This window comes from Coregonus lavaretus, assembly GCF_964263955.1.
Source record: "Coregonus lavaretus genome assembly, contig: HAP1_SCAFFOLD_3784, whole genome shotgun sequence".
NCBI classification, from domain to species: domain Eukaryota; kingdom Metazoa; phylum Chordata; class Actinopteri; order Salmoniformes; family Salmonidae; genus Coregonus; species Coregonus lavaretus.
In genome coordinates, this window is record NW_028159356.1 from 37667 (window position 1) to 57510 (window position 19844).

Here is a 19844-nt window from a genome sequence, read left to right on the forward strand (position 1 = left end):
GCAGAGGGCCTGAGTTAACACACTAAGAACAAACGCATGACTGCTGTGAGGGGACAGGGCTGAGGTCTGGGTTCTATACCTGGTCATGGTAATACAGCTCTGACAGGATCAGATGTGTGTGTAGACTGATCCAGTCTGATAGAGTAGATGATGAGTAGTCTGAATTCAGTGTGTAAATGCAGCTATGTATTTAGCTCTATAGGAATCTATATTTCACCACTTCTTCTCCTCTCCACTCTCCTCCTCTCCCTGTCTACCAGCATATGGTGGGTGATGAGCTACACACGCACTCTCTGACAGCAGACAGACAGAACCGACAGTACCATGTGAACCTGAGACGACATCCTGAGACATAATAGTGTCTGTCTGCTGTAGATGGGCTGTGCTCATGATGTCTCATCAGATCTGCAGGCATCTGCACGCTGTCTGGTCTAACTCAACATCAGCTGATGTCAATCTAAATGTCTGCTTCTGATTTATGGGTGTCAGGCCAGGAGCTAGTGGTTGTGGGACTGATTCTCAATATGCCGTCATGAGGAGGAGGATGACTATGATGACGTGTTGTGTGTGTTCTCTCTGCAGCATAAGGCCAGGGTGGAGGCCATGATGTTGGACCTGGCCTCTCTCCGCAGTGTCAGAGAGTTCACTGACTCCTTCAAGGCTAAGAAACTGTAAGTACACAACTCACCACCCCACCCCTCTCACTGTAAACCTGTCTGTCCCATTCTCCTACTCTGTGGTTGTTTTTGTTTATTCCAATATAAATCAGTTATCCTGTAGCAATATCATCTGCCCCACCGGTGTTCAAAAACAGAAAGCAGCCTGATCGTCTGGTTTGGACCTCTAAGAAAATTTATCCATACTTAGGTTTTGATTAAATAAGATCATTAGTGTTTTTTTCAGAGCAGTTAAATCCCTCATGCTTGATACAGTATAGTACATGCCCAGATGAGTTAGACATAATGAAGTCTGTCATTTGATGAGGTCTGTGCATATCAGTCGTTATTCTCCTACCTTAGGGATGTATCTCCCCTGATGTTGCTGTCGCTGCACACACGCACACACACAGTCTCAGCTGCCCTAATAACACTTTAATTTGGCTTATTCCCTCTGCTCTCAGCACTCTGATACACTCTGACAGTGTGTGTGTTTGTGTGTGTGTTTGTCAGAGGAGATTAGAAAAGGATAAGTGAAAACGGAGGATGTGTAACCTGAGCAACCCACAATGCAAGGCTCTTTGAGACCGAGCAACAGCTGATATTGGTTTGAGTCACCTACTCTTACACCACATAGTCACACAGGACATCCTGACCATGAGCCTCTGTCGGACACCATATGGGCACGTACGTCCATGCAATGTGTGTGGATGACATTGCTCCACAAGAGACTTTGTAACACTTATTCTGTGGTGGTCAGCGTTTATGGTGTGTGTGTGTGTGTCGTCACTCTGTTACTGTCTTGGGTTCACGTTCTGTTCTGGCAGCCATGCTCATATTGTGTGTGTGTCTGTGTGTGTTACGTTTGTGCACAGGGTGTATTGCTGGCCCTAGGGGAGTTTTAGGGCTGTCATTGCCCCTAGCTGCCCTGGGGCAGGGTATGGCCATCCAGGACATGTGACTTCGGCTGCAGCCAAACCCTTCCAGAGCCTCCCCTTACCCCCCTGCCCACCTCCAATCTCCTCAGACCCCCTCCTTATACTCCATCCCCTGCAACTCCCCCAACCCTCCAAGCTGGTGTCTCCTGTTCCCCCCACCACACACCACTTGCACCCCACTGCTTCTCCAGCTCTCCTGCACCCACAGCCTCTCCTGAAGTGGTGTAATGGGTACCAGACCAGTAGGAGTAGTGAGTGACCTATCCTTTGCTCTGTGATCAGAGTGTGATGGTGCTTAATGGTAGAGACAGATTAACCCCACTCACTTCTCTTCCCTTTTCCCTTTCTCTATCCTTCCCTTTATACCTCCCTCTATTTCCCTCTATGTAGCCCTTTTCTCAATCTCTTTTCCCTCTTTTTGTCTTTCCCTCTCCCCTCTCCCCCATCCCTATATCTTACAATCTCCCCCTCTCTGTGCTCCTTCTTTCTCCCATCCTCTCTTCCTCTCTCTTTGTACTCCCCTCTCTCTCTCTGTCTCTCTCTGTCTCTCTCTGTCTCTCTCTCTCTCTCTCTCTCTCTCTCTCTCTCTCTCTCTCGCTCTCGCTCTCGCTCTCTCTCCCTCAATCCTCCTCTTTTTCTTACCTCTCTCTCCCCATGTTTTTGGCAAGGCTGTATTTCTTCATTAGGGGTGGTGGTGGGGGTAGTGGGGGAGTCTCCGGGGGACGTCAGAGTACATTAATTCTCATCAGAACAGGAGAGCAGAGGGGAGCGGAGTGAAGCAAAGTGGAGGGTAGAGGAGAGAGAAGAGGAGTGGCTGTAAGCTGTGAATGGCACGGGGCAGCTGTCTGAATGCTCAATTACAGAATGCATGTCTTCAGGCACAACACACACACACACACACACACAGATACACACTCACACACACACACACACCAGTACCAGTAGCAGTGCGTGTAAAAAATCACTGGGGAAGCCAGGGAAAAAAAGCTTATGTGTTGTGATAATTGTGTTGTTTGCTCTATAACATTTTAGTTCATATGCCTTACCAGAATAAATGAAACCACACCTTTGTTTCATCACAAAACCAGAGAGCAACATCTGTCCAGGCGAGTCCACAAAGCATTTTGCATGTACCAAATAGTTACATGACCTACACATGGTCAAGCAAGTTAATCTTTCCGACATTTTCGGACTACTAAACAACCATTGATTTAGAACCACGGAGAGTTATCGCAAGTCGAAAAGAAAACAGAAGCTGCCTTCACTATTCCAGCACCATTTCAACCTTAACAGTTCAACATCATCAAATCACCTATGCTTAATTTAATAGTGACAAACTAAAAAATACTAAAAACGATTTAGTCCAATCAATGTAAGCTAAATATGATGTGGCTGTACATGGTACTAATTTGTGTGTGCGTGTAAGTAGAAAAAAACAATGCGCAGGACAGCTAAATGACGTAAATGTAAATTGAACATATTGAACAGACATCCTCTCAGGCCAGGGGCACAATGTTAAAATGAATGGTTGGATCAGAATCACAGTTATAATCATTGGCCATACAAAAAATTACGTAAAACCACAAGTCCAAATCCCTGTCTCCATCCATGGCTAATTTAGGAAAGGCACTGGGGAGAGTTTTTTTCTGTGAATGACGTTCTGTTTTTGATGTGATGTGATTGGTGTGAAGCCAAATCCAAACCGGCTTCCCTTGACCCTTTTTTTGGTGCGCCATGACCATTCGCAGTTGAGCTCACTCAGTTTAGCTCACCACTAATTGGCAAATATTATATTATTTTTTAATCAAGGGATGCCAAATGCTCGCTGGCTTCCCTTGCATTTAATGCTACGGGCGGCAACAATGTCATACTATTTTTGACCAGACAGCATCAGATAGATGGGCTACACATACTGAGACAGAGGGGGCGCTGTTTCGCTCGCTCAGGGGCTTTCTCCGGTGAGATACTGTCACGACTTCCGCCGAGGCTGCCTCCCCTCCTTGTTCGGGCAGGTTTCGGCGTTCGGCGTCACCGGCTTACTAGCTACTGCCGATCCATTTATCATCACTCCATTTGTCTTGTCTTCAATCACACACACCTGGTCCTTATTCCCTCATTAGTCATGGTATAAGTGTTCCCTCTGCTTCCTTGTCTGTGTGGGTGATTGTTTATTGTGGAGGTTTGTGAAGCTCGGTGGAGCTTGTGTATTGTGTATCGACGGGAGTATTTTTTCCCGTGTGCCTGTTTTGTGCCCTGGAGTGTGTTTGACACATTTCTGCGTAAACCTTTATTTTTGCGAATTAAAGCCTGTTATTCTGTGATTTACCCTCCTGCGCCTGACTTCTTCAACACCACCTCATCACAGATACATTCAGCTTTTTTCGAAATGAAGGAAAATTATTAAACGCAGAGAGACGAAGATACGTTATTTTCTTTTTAACCTTTTCCATTTGTACATTTTTGGGGGAAGCCTGGAGTCCCTTAGAATCCACTGACACACACACACAAACACACACACTCACACACAATACATACTAGTGTTGCACGGTATACCAAAACTTCGGTACTTTTTCGATACTAGAACATGAAAAACTGTTCGGTACTAGAATTTTTGTTGCTTTCGGAATTATGTGTCTCACGGATCAAGCCTGTCTATCAGCGCAGTTGATGTCCCCCTTATAGTGGCAAAGCCTGCTCCACTTAACCTTAGTCTGGGCTGCATCATGTTAGCTCCCCACTCACGCTGTCCCAAATGGAAGAGATTGTTTGATATCTGTACCCCCATGAAATCAGCCAAAATGAGCTCAGTAACTCAATGCATACACACACTTCCATTTAATATGCATTCACCTGTACAGTGAGGGAAAAAAGTATTTGATCCCCTGCTGATTTTGTACGTTTGCCCACTGTCAAAGAAATGATCAGTCTATAATTTTAATGGTAGGTTTATTTTAACAGTAAGAGACAGAATAACAACAAACAAATCCAGAAAAACGCATGTCAAAAATGTTATGAATTGATTCGCATTTTAATGAGGGAAATAAGTATTTGACCCCTCTGCAAAACATGACTTAGTACTTGGTGGCAAAACCCTTGTTGGAAATCAGAGGTCAGACGTTTCTTGTAGTTGGCCACCAGGTTTGCACACATCTCAGGAGGGATTTTGTCCCACTCCTCTTTGCAGATCTTCTTCAAGTCATTAAGGTTTCGAGGCTGACGTTTGGCAACTCGAACATTCAGCTCCCTCCACAGAGTTTCTATGGGATTAAGGTCTGGAGACTGGCTAGGCCACACCTTAATGTGCTTCTTCTTGAGCCACTACTTTGTTGCCTTGGCCGTGTGTTTCGGGTCATTGTCATGCTGGAATACCCATCCACGACCTATTTTCAATGCCCTGGCTGAGGGAAGGAGGTTCTCACCCAAGATTTGACAGTACATTGCCCCGTCCATCTTCCCTTTGATGCGGTGAAGTTGTCCTGTCCCCTTAGCAGAAAAACACCCCTAAAGCATAATGTTTCCACCTCCATGTTTGACGGTGGGGATGGTGTTCCTGGGGTCATAGGCCACATTTCTCCTCCTCCAAACACGGCGAGTTGAGTTGATGCCATTTTGGTCTCATCTGACCACAACACTTTCACCCAGTTCTCCTCTGAATCATTCAGATGTTCATTGGCAAACTTCAGACGGGCATGTATATGTGCTTTCTTGAGCAGGGGGACGTTGCGGGCACTGCAGGATTTCAGTCCTTCACGGCGTAGTGTGTTACCAATTGTTTTCTTGGTGAATATGGTCCCAGCTGCCTTGAGATCATTGACAAGATCCTCCCGTGTAGTTCTGGGCTGATTCCTCACCGTTCTCATGATCATTGCAACTCCACAAGGTGAGATCTTGCATGGAGCCCCAGGCCGAGGGAGATAGACATTTATTTTGTGTTTCTTCCATTTGCGAATAATCGCACCAACTGTTGTCACCTTCTCACCAAGCTGCTTGGCGATGGTCTTGTAGCCCATTCCAGCCTTGTGTAGGTCTACAATCTTGTCCCTGACATCCTTGGAGAGCTCTTTGGTCTTGGCCATGGTGGAGAGTTTGGAATCTGATTGATCGATTGCTTCTGTGGACAGGTGTCTTTTATACAGGTAACAAGCTGAGATTAGGAGCACTCCCTTTAAGAGTGTGCTCCTAATTTTAGCTCGTTACCTGTATAAAAGACACCTGGGAGCCAGAAATCTTTCTGATTGAGAGGGGGTCAAATACTTATTTCCCTCATTAAAATGCAAATCAATTTATAACATTTTTGACATGCGTTTTTCTGGATTTTTGTTGTTGTTATTCTGTCTCTCACTGTTCAAATAAACCTACCATTAAAATTATAGACTGATCATTTCTTTGTCAATGGGCAAACGTACAAAATCAGCAGGGGATCAAATACTTTTTTCCCTCACTGTATATAGTGAATAGGCCTAGGCTACATCTTGATTTACCCAGTTTATCAATAAATGTACCATTCAAATAAATGATTGCCATTATGTTGTTATGTAGTTAGATTGGTATAAACAAAGTCAAATTGATTCTATGATTGTATAATTGATTGGCTGTCTCTGAAAAACGTTGACGTAAAAAAAATCGAGTGTAATAACATTGAACTCAAAAGATACTTAACAATTGAACGGTGCAGTAGCTGAGTTTAAATTCAAGCGCCATTCTGTGACTTTGAAAAATACCGTAAAACCTCAATTAATAGCCCAGATGTTTATTTGCTTAAATCACTGAACACAACAGGCACTTATTAGAGACGGGCTTCTATTTCAGCCAGGTGTCTATTTCCTTAATGCACACACGTTTTGCTCAATTGTTTAATTCCAGCATTTACTTCCAGCATTTTAATTGATTTCTTCATTTCCTGCACTAATGTGTTATCATTTACACATTGTGTCACATTTATTTTGTCTTAATATGCCGCAAAAAAAGTAATAAATCCTTGACAATAAATATTCTCCTCTTTGACTGTGCATTTTCGGTAGTTCTTACTTTCGCCACTATCGGACGATTTCTAGGATTCTGTACTCCCAAAGTTGTTGACTGTTTTTGTGCTTGCCAGTTAGCAAGCAGTTCTCAGCTGTTAGCAGCCAATGACTAGCAGTTTCTTACTGGCAATAAAAATGGATGATTGCCATCATTTTTTCGAGTCATTACTGAATTATTTAATGCAACAAATCAAACATTAAACCTCGTAAACAATTCATGGTAATTCATGGTAACCTCGTAAACAGTTCATTTAGACCAATCATTTATTTGAAACAGGAGTTTATTTCCTGAAATGTATGCCATTGCCCAGCTATTAAAAGGAACAGGCGGCTATTTGAGACTGTGTTTAATAGAGGTTTTACGGTATGCCTTCTTTTTTGCCGTGGTATCATTTTGGTATCATTTTGGTATTGAGTATCGTGATGGTATCGAGAATCGTGATACTAAACCTGGTATCGGTATCGAAGTCAAAATTCTGGTATCGTGACAAGACTTATACACACACATTTCTACCTGTTTGTTCCAGTTCCCGTCCCGGTATGGCCAATAAAGCCCTAATGACAATTGGACAGAGCCTAGCTGCACCCAGAGCCAATCACCTCCTTCAGGCAGGTTATCATAGAGGTCAGGCCAGGGGGGGCTAGTTACACTAAATATACAATTCACTCATCTCTTCCTGTTTAGTACTTAACACCCCCACTTGACCAGCGCTAAGATAGCAGTTAGGGCCAGCAGTAGGCCCATTAAAGATCATTACATTAGGGCTGTGGTTATGAAGATGAGACCCTGGGCTAGGAGCTGATGTCTTCTTCTGAGGACGAGGGGTTCTGACCGCTGAGAGATAAACAATAAGATCAAGTGGTCTCTCCTTAACTGCTCTTTAAAAAACAGATGTCTGTGGCTTCTGACCAATTGTACTATTTTGATAATTTTTTTGTACTGGTCTTAACTTATTTTGTACATATTGTTTCCACCATCGTTTCGTTTGACCGAAAAGAGCTTCTGGACATCAGAACAGCTATCACTAACCTCCATTTGGCGAAAGACATATTGATTATCACGGACCAGGCCCAAATCCCCAACACAGCGCTATAAGTGGGGTAAGGGGAGGCTCTACCCTGCGTTCTATTGGCGAACGTGGAGAATCACTGGAGAATAAACTGAATGAGCTCCAATCGAGACTATCTTATCAATGTGATCTTAAGAACTGTAATATCCTATGTTTCTCTGAGTCGTGCTGAACAAGGACATGATAAATATAAATCTAGCTGGATTTTCTATATACATCGGCAGGACAGAACCGCTGCAAGGGGGAAACTCAAAAGGGGTGGGGGGATGTCTCTTTGTTAACAATTACTGGTGCGCAATCTCAAATATTAAGTATGTCTCAAGGTTCTGCTCGACTGAGATATAATACCTCATGATAAGCTGTAGACCACACTATTTACCTAGAGCTTTTTCATCTATATTTTTCGTAGCTGTCTATTTACACCACAAACCAATGCTAGCACTAAGACCACACTCAATGAGCTGTATAGGGCCATAAGCAAACAAGAAAATACTCATCCAGAGGCGGTGCTCCTAGTGGCTGGTGACTTTAATGCAGGAAAACGGAAATCCGTTTTTACCTAATTTCTACCAGCATGTCACCTGTGCAACTATAGGCAAAACAACTCTAGATCACCTTTTCTCCACACACAGATGCATACAAAACTCTCCCTCGCCCTCCATTTGGCAAATCTGACCATAACTCTATCCTCCTGATTCCTGCAGGAAGGACCAGTGATGCACTCAATATGGAAGTGGTCCGATGAAGCAGATGCTAAGCTACAGACCGTTTCGCTAGCACAGACTGAAATATGTTCCGGGATTCATCCAATGTCATTGAGGAGTTTACCACATCAGTCACCGGCTTGAGGACTCTACCTGACCAAGTCTGTAATACCTACATGTTTCAAGCAGACCACCATAGTCCCTGTGCCCAAGAACGCCAAGGTAACCTGTCTAAATGACTATCGCTCCATAGCACTCACATATATAGCCATGAAATCCTTTGAAAGGTTGGTCATGGCTCACATCAACACCATTATCCCATACACCCTGGACCCACTCCAATTTGCATACCACCCTAACAGATCCACAGATGACACAATCTCTATTGCACTCCATACTGCCCTTTCCCACCTGGACAAAAGGAACACCTATGTGAGAATGCTGTTCATTGACTACAGCTCAGCGTTCAACACCATTGTGCCCTCCAAGCTCATCACTAAGCTAAGGACCCAGGGATTAAACACCTCCCTCTGCAACTGGACCCTGGACTTCCTGAAGGGCCGCCCCCAGGTGGTGAGGGTAGGTAACATACCATCTGCCACATTGACCCTCAACACGGGGGCCCCTCAGGGGTACCTGCTTAGTCCCATCCTGTATTCCCGTTCACCCACGATTGCATGGCCGCACATGACTCCAACACCATCATTAAGTTTGCAGACGACATGACGGTGGTAGGCCTGATCACCGACGACGATGAGACCGCTTACAGGGAGGAGGTCAGAGACCTTGCAGTGTGGTTCCAGGACAACAACCGCTCCCTCAACGTCAACAAGACAAAAGAGCTGATCGTGGACTACAGGAAATGGAGAGCCAAGTACGCCCCCACCACATCGACGGGGCTGTTGTGCGACAGGTCAAGAGCTTCATGTTCCTCTGTGTCCACATCACTAAGGAACTATCATGGTACACACACATCAACAGTCGTGAAGAGGGCACGACAACGCCTCTTCCCCCTCAGGAGGCTGAAATGTTCTACAGCTGCAACATTGTGAGCATCTTGACTGGCTGCATCACCGCTTGGTACGGCAACTGTTTGGCCCAGTACATCACTGGGGCCGAGCTCCCTGCCATCCAGGACCTCTATACCAGGTGGAAGGCCCTAAAAATTGTCAGACTCCAGCCACCCAAGTCAGACTGTTCTCTCTGCTACAGCACGGCAAGCGGTACTGATACACCAAGTCTGGAAGCAACAGGACCCTGAAAAGCTTGTACCCCCAAGCTATAAGACTTCAAAATAGTTAGTTAAATAGTTAACCAATAGCTACCCGGAATATCTGCATTAACCTTTTTTGCACTAATCTCTTTTGACTCATCACATACACTGCTGTTACTGTTTATTATCTATCCTGTTGCCTAGTTACTTTATCCCTACCTATATGTACATATCTACCTCAATGACCTTGTACCGCTGCACATCGACTCGGTACTGACTAGTACCCCGTGTATATAGCCAAGTTATCGTTACTCATTGTGTCTTGTATTTGTATTTATTAAGGATCCCCATCAGCTGCTGCAGCTACTCTTCCTGGGGTCCAGCAATATTAAGGCAGTTATAAACAATTTTTAAACATTACATGACATTACATTTCATAACACTTTTCACAACACATTAAGCGTGTATTTATTCCTTGTGTTATTATTCTTATATCTTTCCACTATTTCTCTTTTTTTCTCACTCTGCATTGTTGGAAATGGCCCGTAAGTTAGCATTTCACTGTTAGTTTACAGCTGTTGTTTATGAAGCATGTGACAAATACAATTTGATTTGAACAGTTAAGACAGAAAAACTGACTTTCCAAGGTGACTGTAGAGTTCCCAGGCTGCAGCAGCAGCAGTCAGAGCCAGTGTTTCCTGGCAGAGGTGATACAGAGGAACAGAGGCCAGGGCTCTGAACTTCATGCTTTATTAAACAGAGGCCTTCTTATTAACCACTAACCTGTTTTCTGGCTCTGTTATAAAAGTTTGAGTTTAAGGCTTGACTTCCAACGCACTGACTGATGCTGGTTACATTTCAGGCAGTTGATTTGGAGTTAAATCTAAAGATTACTTCTTACTTTGGGTAAAAAACTCTGGCTTAATAGTTTTTTTAATGATATATAGCAAGTACAGTATGTAGTATTTATGAAGTGTATGATTTGCATACGTAGGCATTCGGTAGTTAGTGTGGAGTGAGTGTGACTCTCAGTAATGAACCCTGTGTGTGTGCATGTGTGTGTGCATGTATGTGTGCGTGTGTGTTAGGAGGCCTGAAGGTGAACGTTCACTCCAGTCCTCTCTAACAGCGTTATAGGGAAGACTCATTAGAGCCAGGGATAACAATTCACACATTAATTTTCCAGCATCCAGTTTTTAATTAATCCAGCAGGCAGTCTTAAACACAGGGTACACAAACTGCCCTGGGCCTCATAATGAATTCTAATGGAAGAAATTAAAAATTGGTGGGGTGTGTTTGGATTGTTCGCCTGTGTTACTGTGGTTTCGAGCTCGCTGGAGCGACGCTGTCACCGACAAGGATCTCTCACCGCCGAGGCCGACACGGCAATCTCCACTTACTCATACACACACAAGAAAGGGAGGCCCGAAAGACACATTCCCAGATGCGATGTGTATGTGTATATGGTGAGTTTGATTGTATGGGAGTGTGTGTGTATGAGTATATATTATATTTTTCCTCTCTCTGAGGTTGATATGATGACTATTCAAGGTGTTGGTTGTTTCTGTTGGCGGGTGTTGAACTGAATTCATTATCAATCAGTCAGACCATGGGGGAGTAAGAGAGGAAGCCCTCTATACAGTATACATACAATCATATCACTAATACCCTGTCTCTGTCTCTGACATGGTCTACTGAGGTCTAGCAGCTGCACACAGGAATAGCACACCTCTCTCCTACCCTCCTCTCTTTCCCTCTCTGTTCCTTTCCCTCTCCACCATTGTTCCCTTCTCCCTAGATCTCTGGTTACAGTATGGAGAATAGGTCACAGTGCCAATAACTTGTAATACTGGCCCTCAATGTGTCATTGCTCTGTATGTCCCTCTCCTCTCCCCGTAGGCCGCTCCACATCCTGATATGTAATGCGGCGGTGTGTACCCAGCCCTGGCGTCTGACGAAGGACGGCCTAGAGTCCACCTTCCAGATCTGCCACCTAGGTCACTTCCTGTTGGTGCAGTGTCTACAGGCCGTCCTGCGAAGCTCTGCCCCCGCCCGCGTGGTGGTGGTGTCCTCTGAGTCACACAGATCTGTATTCACTGACTAAACAAATATTATTTATAACCAGGAGTTGGAACCGGTTCAGGGAACAAAACCAGAACCGGGAACGACCGTGATCTATACTGTCCCGGAACAGAACCGTTATTTTAAAAGTATGGGAACCGGTAATAACATTATTTTACGTTCTGTAATTTTTTTTCAGTCCCACAAAAAACACAACAAAGCACCTATGCAATGCCCTCACTCTCACTCAGAAACGTATTCCAGTGTCTGTCTGCCTGCCAGCTGAAAATCTTTGCCAGTGTGTGTGCATGTGTAGATTACCTGCCCCTCCCCCTCTGAAACATAGGCCACTGTAGCCTACTGACATTACAAGCGTGATTCAGAAATTAGGGAGAGATTTTTAATTAGAGAAGAATGGATTAACTTTTTCGATGCTAGTTAAGGATACTATAGTTATCATGTTTCACATTGGATTTATTAACTACAAAAAGGTAAGACGTGTTTTTAGTTCTGGTGCCGCTCTGCACACACAAGCTAGCTAGCTAGCGCTGGTCCAACATTAAGCAAACTCCTGGACGTTCAAAGACATTCAAAGTTCCTCCATAAAAGCAGCTCCTCTGTAGGTATACTGTAATTCAGTGGGCCTAATTTGGATAATGCATGTCATAACAAGATGCCCAGCGCTTTAAGCCAAGCAGCCTCCTCCACCCTCTTGCTTTCTCCCCACCTGCAAAATTTCAGTCGCATCTCTCGCCCTACACTTGTATGTCCATCGCGCATGTAAACAACTAGGCTTTCCCGCTCCATAGCAAGCTGCTCTATCCGCACTGATAGGTGAAGTAATCGATTTCAGAGGTTTAAAAAGGAACAGAAAGGAATGTTATAAACTAGGCTGGGGCGATACCCCGGTATACGGTATAAACAGTATATTATAGATTCAATCACAAAGACCAGGGAAGCGTTCCAAAGTTTCTTAAAGAAAGGCACCTATTGGTAGATGGGTAAAAAAACAAAAACAAACAGATATTGAATATCCCTTTCAGCATGGTGAAGTTATTAATTACACTTTGGATGGTGTATCAATACACCCAGTCACTACAAAGATACAGGTGTCCTTCCTAACAGTTGCCAGAGAGGAAGGAAACCGCTCAGGGATTTCACCTTGAGGCCAATGGTGACTAAAACAGTTACGGAGTTTAATGGCTGTGATATGAGAAAATTGAGGATGGATCAACAACATTGTATTTACTCCACAATACTAACCTAAATGGCAGAGTGAAAAGATTGAAGCCTGTACAGAATAAAAATATTCCAAACATGCATCCTGTTTGGAACAAGGCACTTAAGTAATACTGCAAAAAATTGGCAAAGATATGAACTTTTTGTCCTGAATGCAAAGTGTTATGTTAGGGGAAAATCCAATACAACACATTACTGAGTACCACTCTTCATATTTTCAAGCATGGTGGTGGCTGCATCATGTTATGGGTATGCTTGTCATCGGCAAGGACTAGGGAGTCTTTTAGGATAAAAAGAAATGGCTATAAGCACTGGCAAAGTCCTAGAGGAAAACCTGGTTCAGTCTGCTTTCCAACAGACACTGGGAGATGAATTCACCTTTCAGCAGGACAATAACCTTAAACAAAAGGCCCAATCTACACTGGAGTTGCTTACCAAGACAACATTGAATGTTCCTGAGTGGCCTAGATACAGTTTTGACTTAAATCGTCTTAGAAATCTATAGCATGACGGTCAACTTGACAGCTTGAAGAATTCTAAAAAGAGTAATGGGCAAATATTTTACAATCCAGGTGCTCTTAGACTTAGACTTACTCAGAAAGACTCACAGCTGTAATCGCCGCCGTGCATCTACAAAGTATTGACGTAGGAGTGTGAATACTTATGTAAATGAGATATTTCTCTATTTCATTTTCAATACATTCTAAAAACATGTTTTCACTTGATCATTATGGGGTATTGCGTGTAGAAGGGTGGGAAAATATATATTTAATCCATTTTGAATTCAGGCTGTAACTCAACAAAATGTGGAATAAGTTAAGGGGTGTGAATACTTTCTGAAGACACTGTGTATCTCATTTTATCATCAATGTGTATATTATGTCCAGGCCTTCCTCTCAGACCCCCTGACTCTAGCTCTCTTTCCCTCCTCTCTGTCGCTCTTTCCTCTCTCTCGCGCTCTCTCTTGTCTTTATCAAGCATGTCCATATGTATACAGTGATCCCCGGCTGCTACAGTATGTTGTCCCGTGTGTATCCGAGGCAGTCAGTATGCATGGGACACATTGATCCTGGCTACAGTCAGTCAGTCAGCTAGTCAGCCAATCACAATGATTGATTAGCCCCTAGCTCAGAGGGACTGGACATATAGGCAGAGTTATTCTAGCAGATCAAACACCAGTCATAGTGCAGCCCTGCTCTGCTAGACATAATATAGTGTAGTAGAGGCTGACAGGCATGAGAGGAGAGCAGTAGACTCATTGACAAGAGGTCAGTCCCCATACACTGACAGGGAGTGAAGAGAGTGAAATGTGATTTGAAATAAAAAAAGTGGAACGATACAATATGATTGATACAGGGCATATAAAGTTACAATTAGACCAGGCACTTTCCTCTCAAACCTGTTTTTCCTCTTTCCATCCCCCCGATTTCCCCTTCTTCTTCTCCTGTTTTCGCTCCCCTTCTACCTATTTCCCCATATTTTTGTCTCTCCTCATCCATCCCCTCTACCCCTCCCTCCTGTGCCTCCCCTTCCTCCTTAGTTTTGCCCTCCTCTCCCATCCCTAATCAATGGTGCCTATCCCCTTCAAAGAGGGCTTAGCAGTGACAGAGAGAGTCAGTTACACACTGGTCATAGAAGAGGTGATAGATACAATATCTGATATTACATCTGCCATTCTGCCCGCTCCATTCCACACCTATATTGCATTTGTTGAAGTCGCTCACTTTTTGGTTTGTGTGTTATTTCCTATGACTTCCTGGTTATTTCACTTAGCTTCTCCCTCACAGGCTCTCAGTCTGACCCCTGACCCGGTGGTGGATTATACTCCCTAAGCCCCCTGTTGTAATGAAAAGCTGTGACCTACAGCATATAGCAGACAAGGTGGGAGGGATGAAAAGATGGAGAGATGGAAAGGAAGAGGGATGGAGACAGATGATGAGGGAAAAGGCTGAAAACTGTATCACCCCCCAACACCAGGGCCAGCAGTGTAATTGGCACAATACTAATAGGTGAACTGTCTCTTACTGCATTACACCTGCTCAAAGACCAGGAAACAAGTCTATTATGAAATCTCTCTGTTACACTGTATCTAAAACCTCCTATTGCACCCTCTCTGAAAGGGTTAGGGTTTAGATGGCTGAAATTGTGTCCAAATGTTTTTGGTTAGTTTTTCTAAGTAAACCCAGACATTTTGCTATTTTTGCTATTTTCTAACCTAAAAAAAGACCATTTATATTAATAGAAGTGTTGACAAAGTGGCATAGGTCACTATGAAATCAGAGTGTAACTTCATTTAAATCTGGACAGGCGCAAGTTAAAACAGAGCATATTGAATTATCAAACATCAACAAACTTGCTTTGAGAGAAACATTTGCATATTTCACTCAGCCAATTGATTTATCAACCCCACCACACGCTAAAGCAGTTGTGAAGTTTCCTCACATAAAATATAAAGCCTGCAGATGTTGTAATTTAGCCAAGCAAGGATGTAGCCGAGACAGGACGGTAAACAAACACCAAGCAGGCAGCTTGTAAAATCACAACAAGGAAACCAGGTGACATGTTGATTGGTTGTTTTCTAATGACTGGATTAAGATGTACACACACACACACACACACTTTGAGGCAGGAGGAGGGAGTGTGTTTGACTGTGGTGTGTCTCTGTGTTATTTTGACTGCATAATAACCCAACAAGCGGTGTAATGTTCAAGGGCCTTGTCAAACATCTGGGTATTAACTGCTCTGTCGCAGACAATTAAAGAACATCATGTCACGCCTTGGATTTGTATTCAGTCAGGACCACGCTGCTATAAAAACTCTACAGAATGTATTCACACACATGCACACACATACATACACACTTAAATGTTTACTTAAATGTGTATAGCCAATGGAGATGAACTCAAGTGTACTTTCAATAAAGTTATCCTTGACTGGACTTGTTCCTGTAAAATGTATACTTTTCTACACTGAACAAAAATATAAATGCAAAATGCAACAATTTCAAAGTTTTTACTGAATTACAGTTCATATAAGGAAATAAGTCAATTAAAAAACATTAATTAGGCCCTAATCTATGGATTTCACATGACTGGGAATACAGATATCCATCTGTTGGTCACAGATACCTTTAAAAAAAGGTAGGGGTGTGGATCAGAAAACCAGTTAGTATCTGGTGTGACCACCATTTGCCTCATGCAGCGCGACACATTTTCTTCGCATAGAGTTGATCAGGCTGTTGATTGTGGCCTGTGGAATGTTGTCCCACTCCTCTTCAATGGCTGTGCGAAGTTGCTGGATATTGGCGGGAAGTGGAACACGCTGTCGTACACGTCGATCCAGAGCATCCCAAACATGCTCAATGTGTGACATGTCTGGTGAGTATGCAGGCCATGGAAGAACTGGGAAATGTTCTGCTTCCAGGAATTGTGTGCAGGTCCTTGTGACATGGGGATGTGCATTATCATGCTGAAACATGAGGTGATGGCTGCGGATGAATGGCATGACAATGGGCCTCAGGATCTCGTCACGGTATATCTGTGCATTCAAATTGCCATCAATACAATGCAATTGTGTTCGTTGTCCATAGCTTATGCCTGCCCATACCATAACCCCACCTCCACCATGGGGCACTCTGTTCACAACGTTGACATCAGCAAACCACTCACCCACACGATGCCATACATGCTGTCTGCCATCTGCCCGGTACAGTTGAAACCGGGATTCATCCGTGAAGAGCACACTTCTCCAGCGTGCCAGTGGCCATCGAAGGTGAGCAATTGCCCACTGCAGTCAGGTCAAGACCCTGGTGAGCATGATAAGCACGTAGATGAGCTTCCCTGAGACGGTTTCTGACAGTTTGTGCAGACATTCTTCAGTTGTGCAAACCCACAGTTTCATCAGCTGTCCGGGTGGCTGGTCTCAGACGATCCCGCAGGTGAAGAAGCCGGATGTGGAGGTCCTGGGCTGGCATGGATTTGCGTGGTCTGCGGTTGTGAGGCCGGTTGGACGTACTGCCAAATTCTCTAAAACAACGTTGGATGCGGCGTATGGTAGAGAAATTAACATTCAATTCTCTGGCAACAGCTCTGGTGGACATTCCTGCAGTCATCATGCCAATTGCACGCTCCCTCAAAACTTGAGACATCTGTGGCATTGTGTTGTGTGACAAAACTGCACATTTTGTAGTGGCTTTTTATTGTCCCAAGCACAAGTGCACCTGTGCATTGATCATGCTGTTTAATCAGCTTCTTGATATGCCACACCTGTCAGGTGGATGGATTATCTTGGCAAAGGAGAAATGCTCACTAACAGGGATGTAAAAAAATGTATGCAAAACATTTGAGAGATATACGCTTTTTGTGCGTATGTACAATTTCTGGGATCTTTTATTTCAGTTCAATAAACATGGGACCAACACTTTACATGTTGCATTAATATTTTTGTTCAGTGTAGTTAAATAAAGTTAATCTTGGTTCCTCCCTCTCCCAGGTTTACAGACCTGCTGGACCAGTGTGGTACGGTGGACCTGGCTGTGCTGTCTCCTCCTCAGAAGGACTACTGGTCCATGCTGGCCTACATTTACATTTACATTTTAGTCATTTAGCAGACGCTCTTATCCAGAGCGACTTACAGTTAGTGCATACATTATTATTATATATTTTTTTTCATACCCCATGTGGGAATCGAACCCACAACCCTGGCGTTGCAAACGCCATGCTCTATCAACTGAGCTACATCCCTGCCGGCCATTCCCTCCCCTACCCTGGACGACGCTGGGCCAATTGCGCGCCGCCCCATGGGTCTCCCGGTCACGGCCGGCTACGACAGAGCCTGGATTCGAACCAGGATCTCTAGTGGCACAGCTAGCACTGCGATGCAGTGCCTTAGACCACTGCGCCACTCGGGAGACAAGCTGTGTAACCTCCTGTTCTCCAACGAGCTCCACCGACGCCCCTCGCCCCACGGCGTCACTGCCAACGCAGTGCACCCTGGGAACATGATGTACACGGCCATCCATCGTAGCTGGTGGCTGATGACCCTGTTCTTCACCCTGGCTCGCCCCTTCACCAAGTCTATGGTAAGGAAGCAGATAATTAAGACTTCTGGTGTTAAAAAGATGGCCATGTAGCATGGCTGTCACTATGTGGGGTAAACTAGATATGACTGAGTTATTTGTGTAATTTAGTAGATGGCTACTTGGATGTTGAGTCAGTTGTTTGCTTTATGGCTACTGGAACTGACTGGCTGTTTTGGAGAGTGGGAATAGATGCTACTGTTCATGGTCCTAATACTTTATTCTGTTGTCTCAACTGTCCCTCATTAGTCCAAATATTTGTCTTGGCATCTATCTGTGAGAGGAGAGGGAATGATGGAGGAGAGGAAAAGGAAGGAGCAGATCTCTAGAGAAGTCAGGGTTCAGGGAGAGAGTGTGACTTTCACAGAGATGGCGAGAGAGAGATATTCACTGGCTTGTTTTTCCTCTTTTCCTCTTCCTCCTGTCTTTGTTAGTTTAGCTCTGAGAGTGTGTCCGCTCTTCTCTTCGTGAGGGTAGATATCATAAACCCTTACTGCTCTGAGACTATAGTGTTACGGTATAGTATTCCTACTACTCTCTGTTCATACAGTGCTCACATATGGCTTTCCAATCATAGATGTTTTATCCATAACCAGCTCCCGTGAGGAGAATGTATACATTATAGGTTATATTAGCGAATTTGACACACACCACTCTCTATATCCCCCCTCTCTATAGATATTATTATTATAGGCATCATGAGGAAGGAAAACTATGTGGATATATTGAAGCAACATCTCAAGACATCAGTCAGGAAGTTAAAGCTTGGTCGCAAATGGGTCTTCCAAATGGACAATGACCCCAAGCATACTTCCAAAGTTGTGGAAAAATGGCTTAAGGACAACAAAGTCAAGGTATTGGAGTGGCCATCACAAAGCCCTGACCTCAATCCTATAGAACATTTGTGGGCAGAACTGAAAAAGCATGTGCGCGCAAGGAGGCCTACAAACCTGACTCAGTTACACCAGCTCTGTCAGGAGGAATGGGCCAAAATTCACCCAACTTATTGTGGGAAGCTTGTGGAAGGCTACACGAAACGTTTGACCCAAGTTAAACAATTTAAAGGCAATGCTACCAAATACTATTTGAGTGTATGTAAACTTCTGACCCACTGGGAATGTGATGAAATAAATAAAAGCTGAAATAAATCATTCTCTCTACCATTATTCTGACATTTCACATTCTTCAAATAAAGTGGTGATCCTAAGTGCCCTAAGACAGGGAATTTTTACTAGGATTAAATGTCAGCAATTGTGAAAAATTGAGTTTAAATGTATTTGGCTATGGTGTATGTAAACTTCCGACTTCAACTGTATGTACTTAAATACTTTTAACTTATTACTGGCATGGATATTTACAATGTCATTACTATGGTGAATGGTTTCTGTAATACTTTCACGCTGATGATGTGAACTATAAAATGTACCACTGTGATTTATCATCAACTAGCCTATAGGCCTAACACACACAGGCTCCTGCTCTTCAAGGCTTCTCTACTAATCCTGCCACTCTATAGCTTGTAGGCCACATGCTGCTGTTATATAGGCTTTAGTTTGGACTGTTACGTCACTGCATTAGCCCCTCTAGTGTTTTCACTGCAGGCAGGATGGGATGTGGAGAGAAGCGGTGTTTTAGTGAAGTGTGGTTGTGATGAATGATGTTCGATAGACAGAGGGAGTCAGGCAGAGGGAGTCTCTCTCCTGACTCTGGTCTCTCTCCTCAGAGATGCTTCTCAGCAGGTTTTACTAAACACTACTCTGTTCCTCTTGCTCAACTATTATCTGCAGCTAGCTGTTGGCTCGCTATGTTCCCCTATGAGTCCTGTATGTGCAATTAGCAGTCTAGTTTCTCCTCCAGACCAT

At 43.9% G+C, this 19844-nt stretch overlaps 1 protein-coding gene across 1 annotated transcript; it reads left to right on the forward strand.

The window, feature by feature from the left end:
- Positions 1-582: 582 nt before the first annotated feature.
- LOC311122963 (WW domain-containing oxidoreductase-like) lies at positions 583-18786 on the forward strand (the record flags this gene model as incomplete). The annotated part of the gene is made up of 5 exons (XM_084197257.1): positions 583-671; positions 11505-11690; positions 17397-17484; positions 17809-17985; positions 18661-18786. Coding segments are annotated over 5 exons (555 nt in total), but the record flags the coding sequence as incomplete, so codon positions are not given.
- Between the last annotated feature and the right edge of the window lie 1058 nt (positions 18787-19844).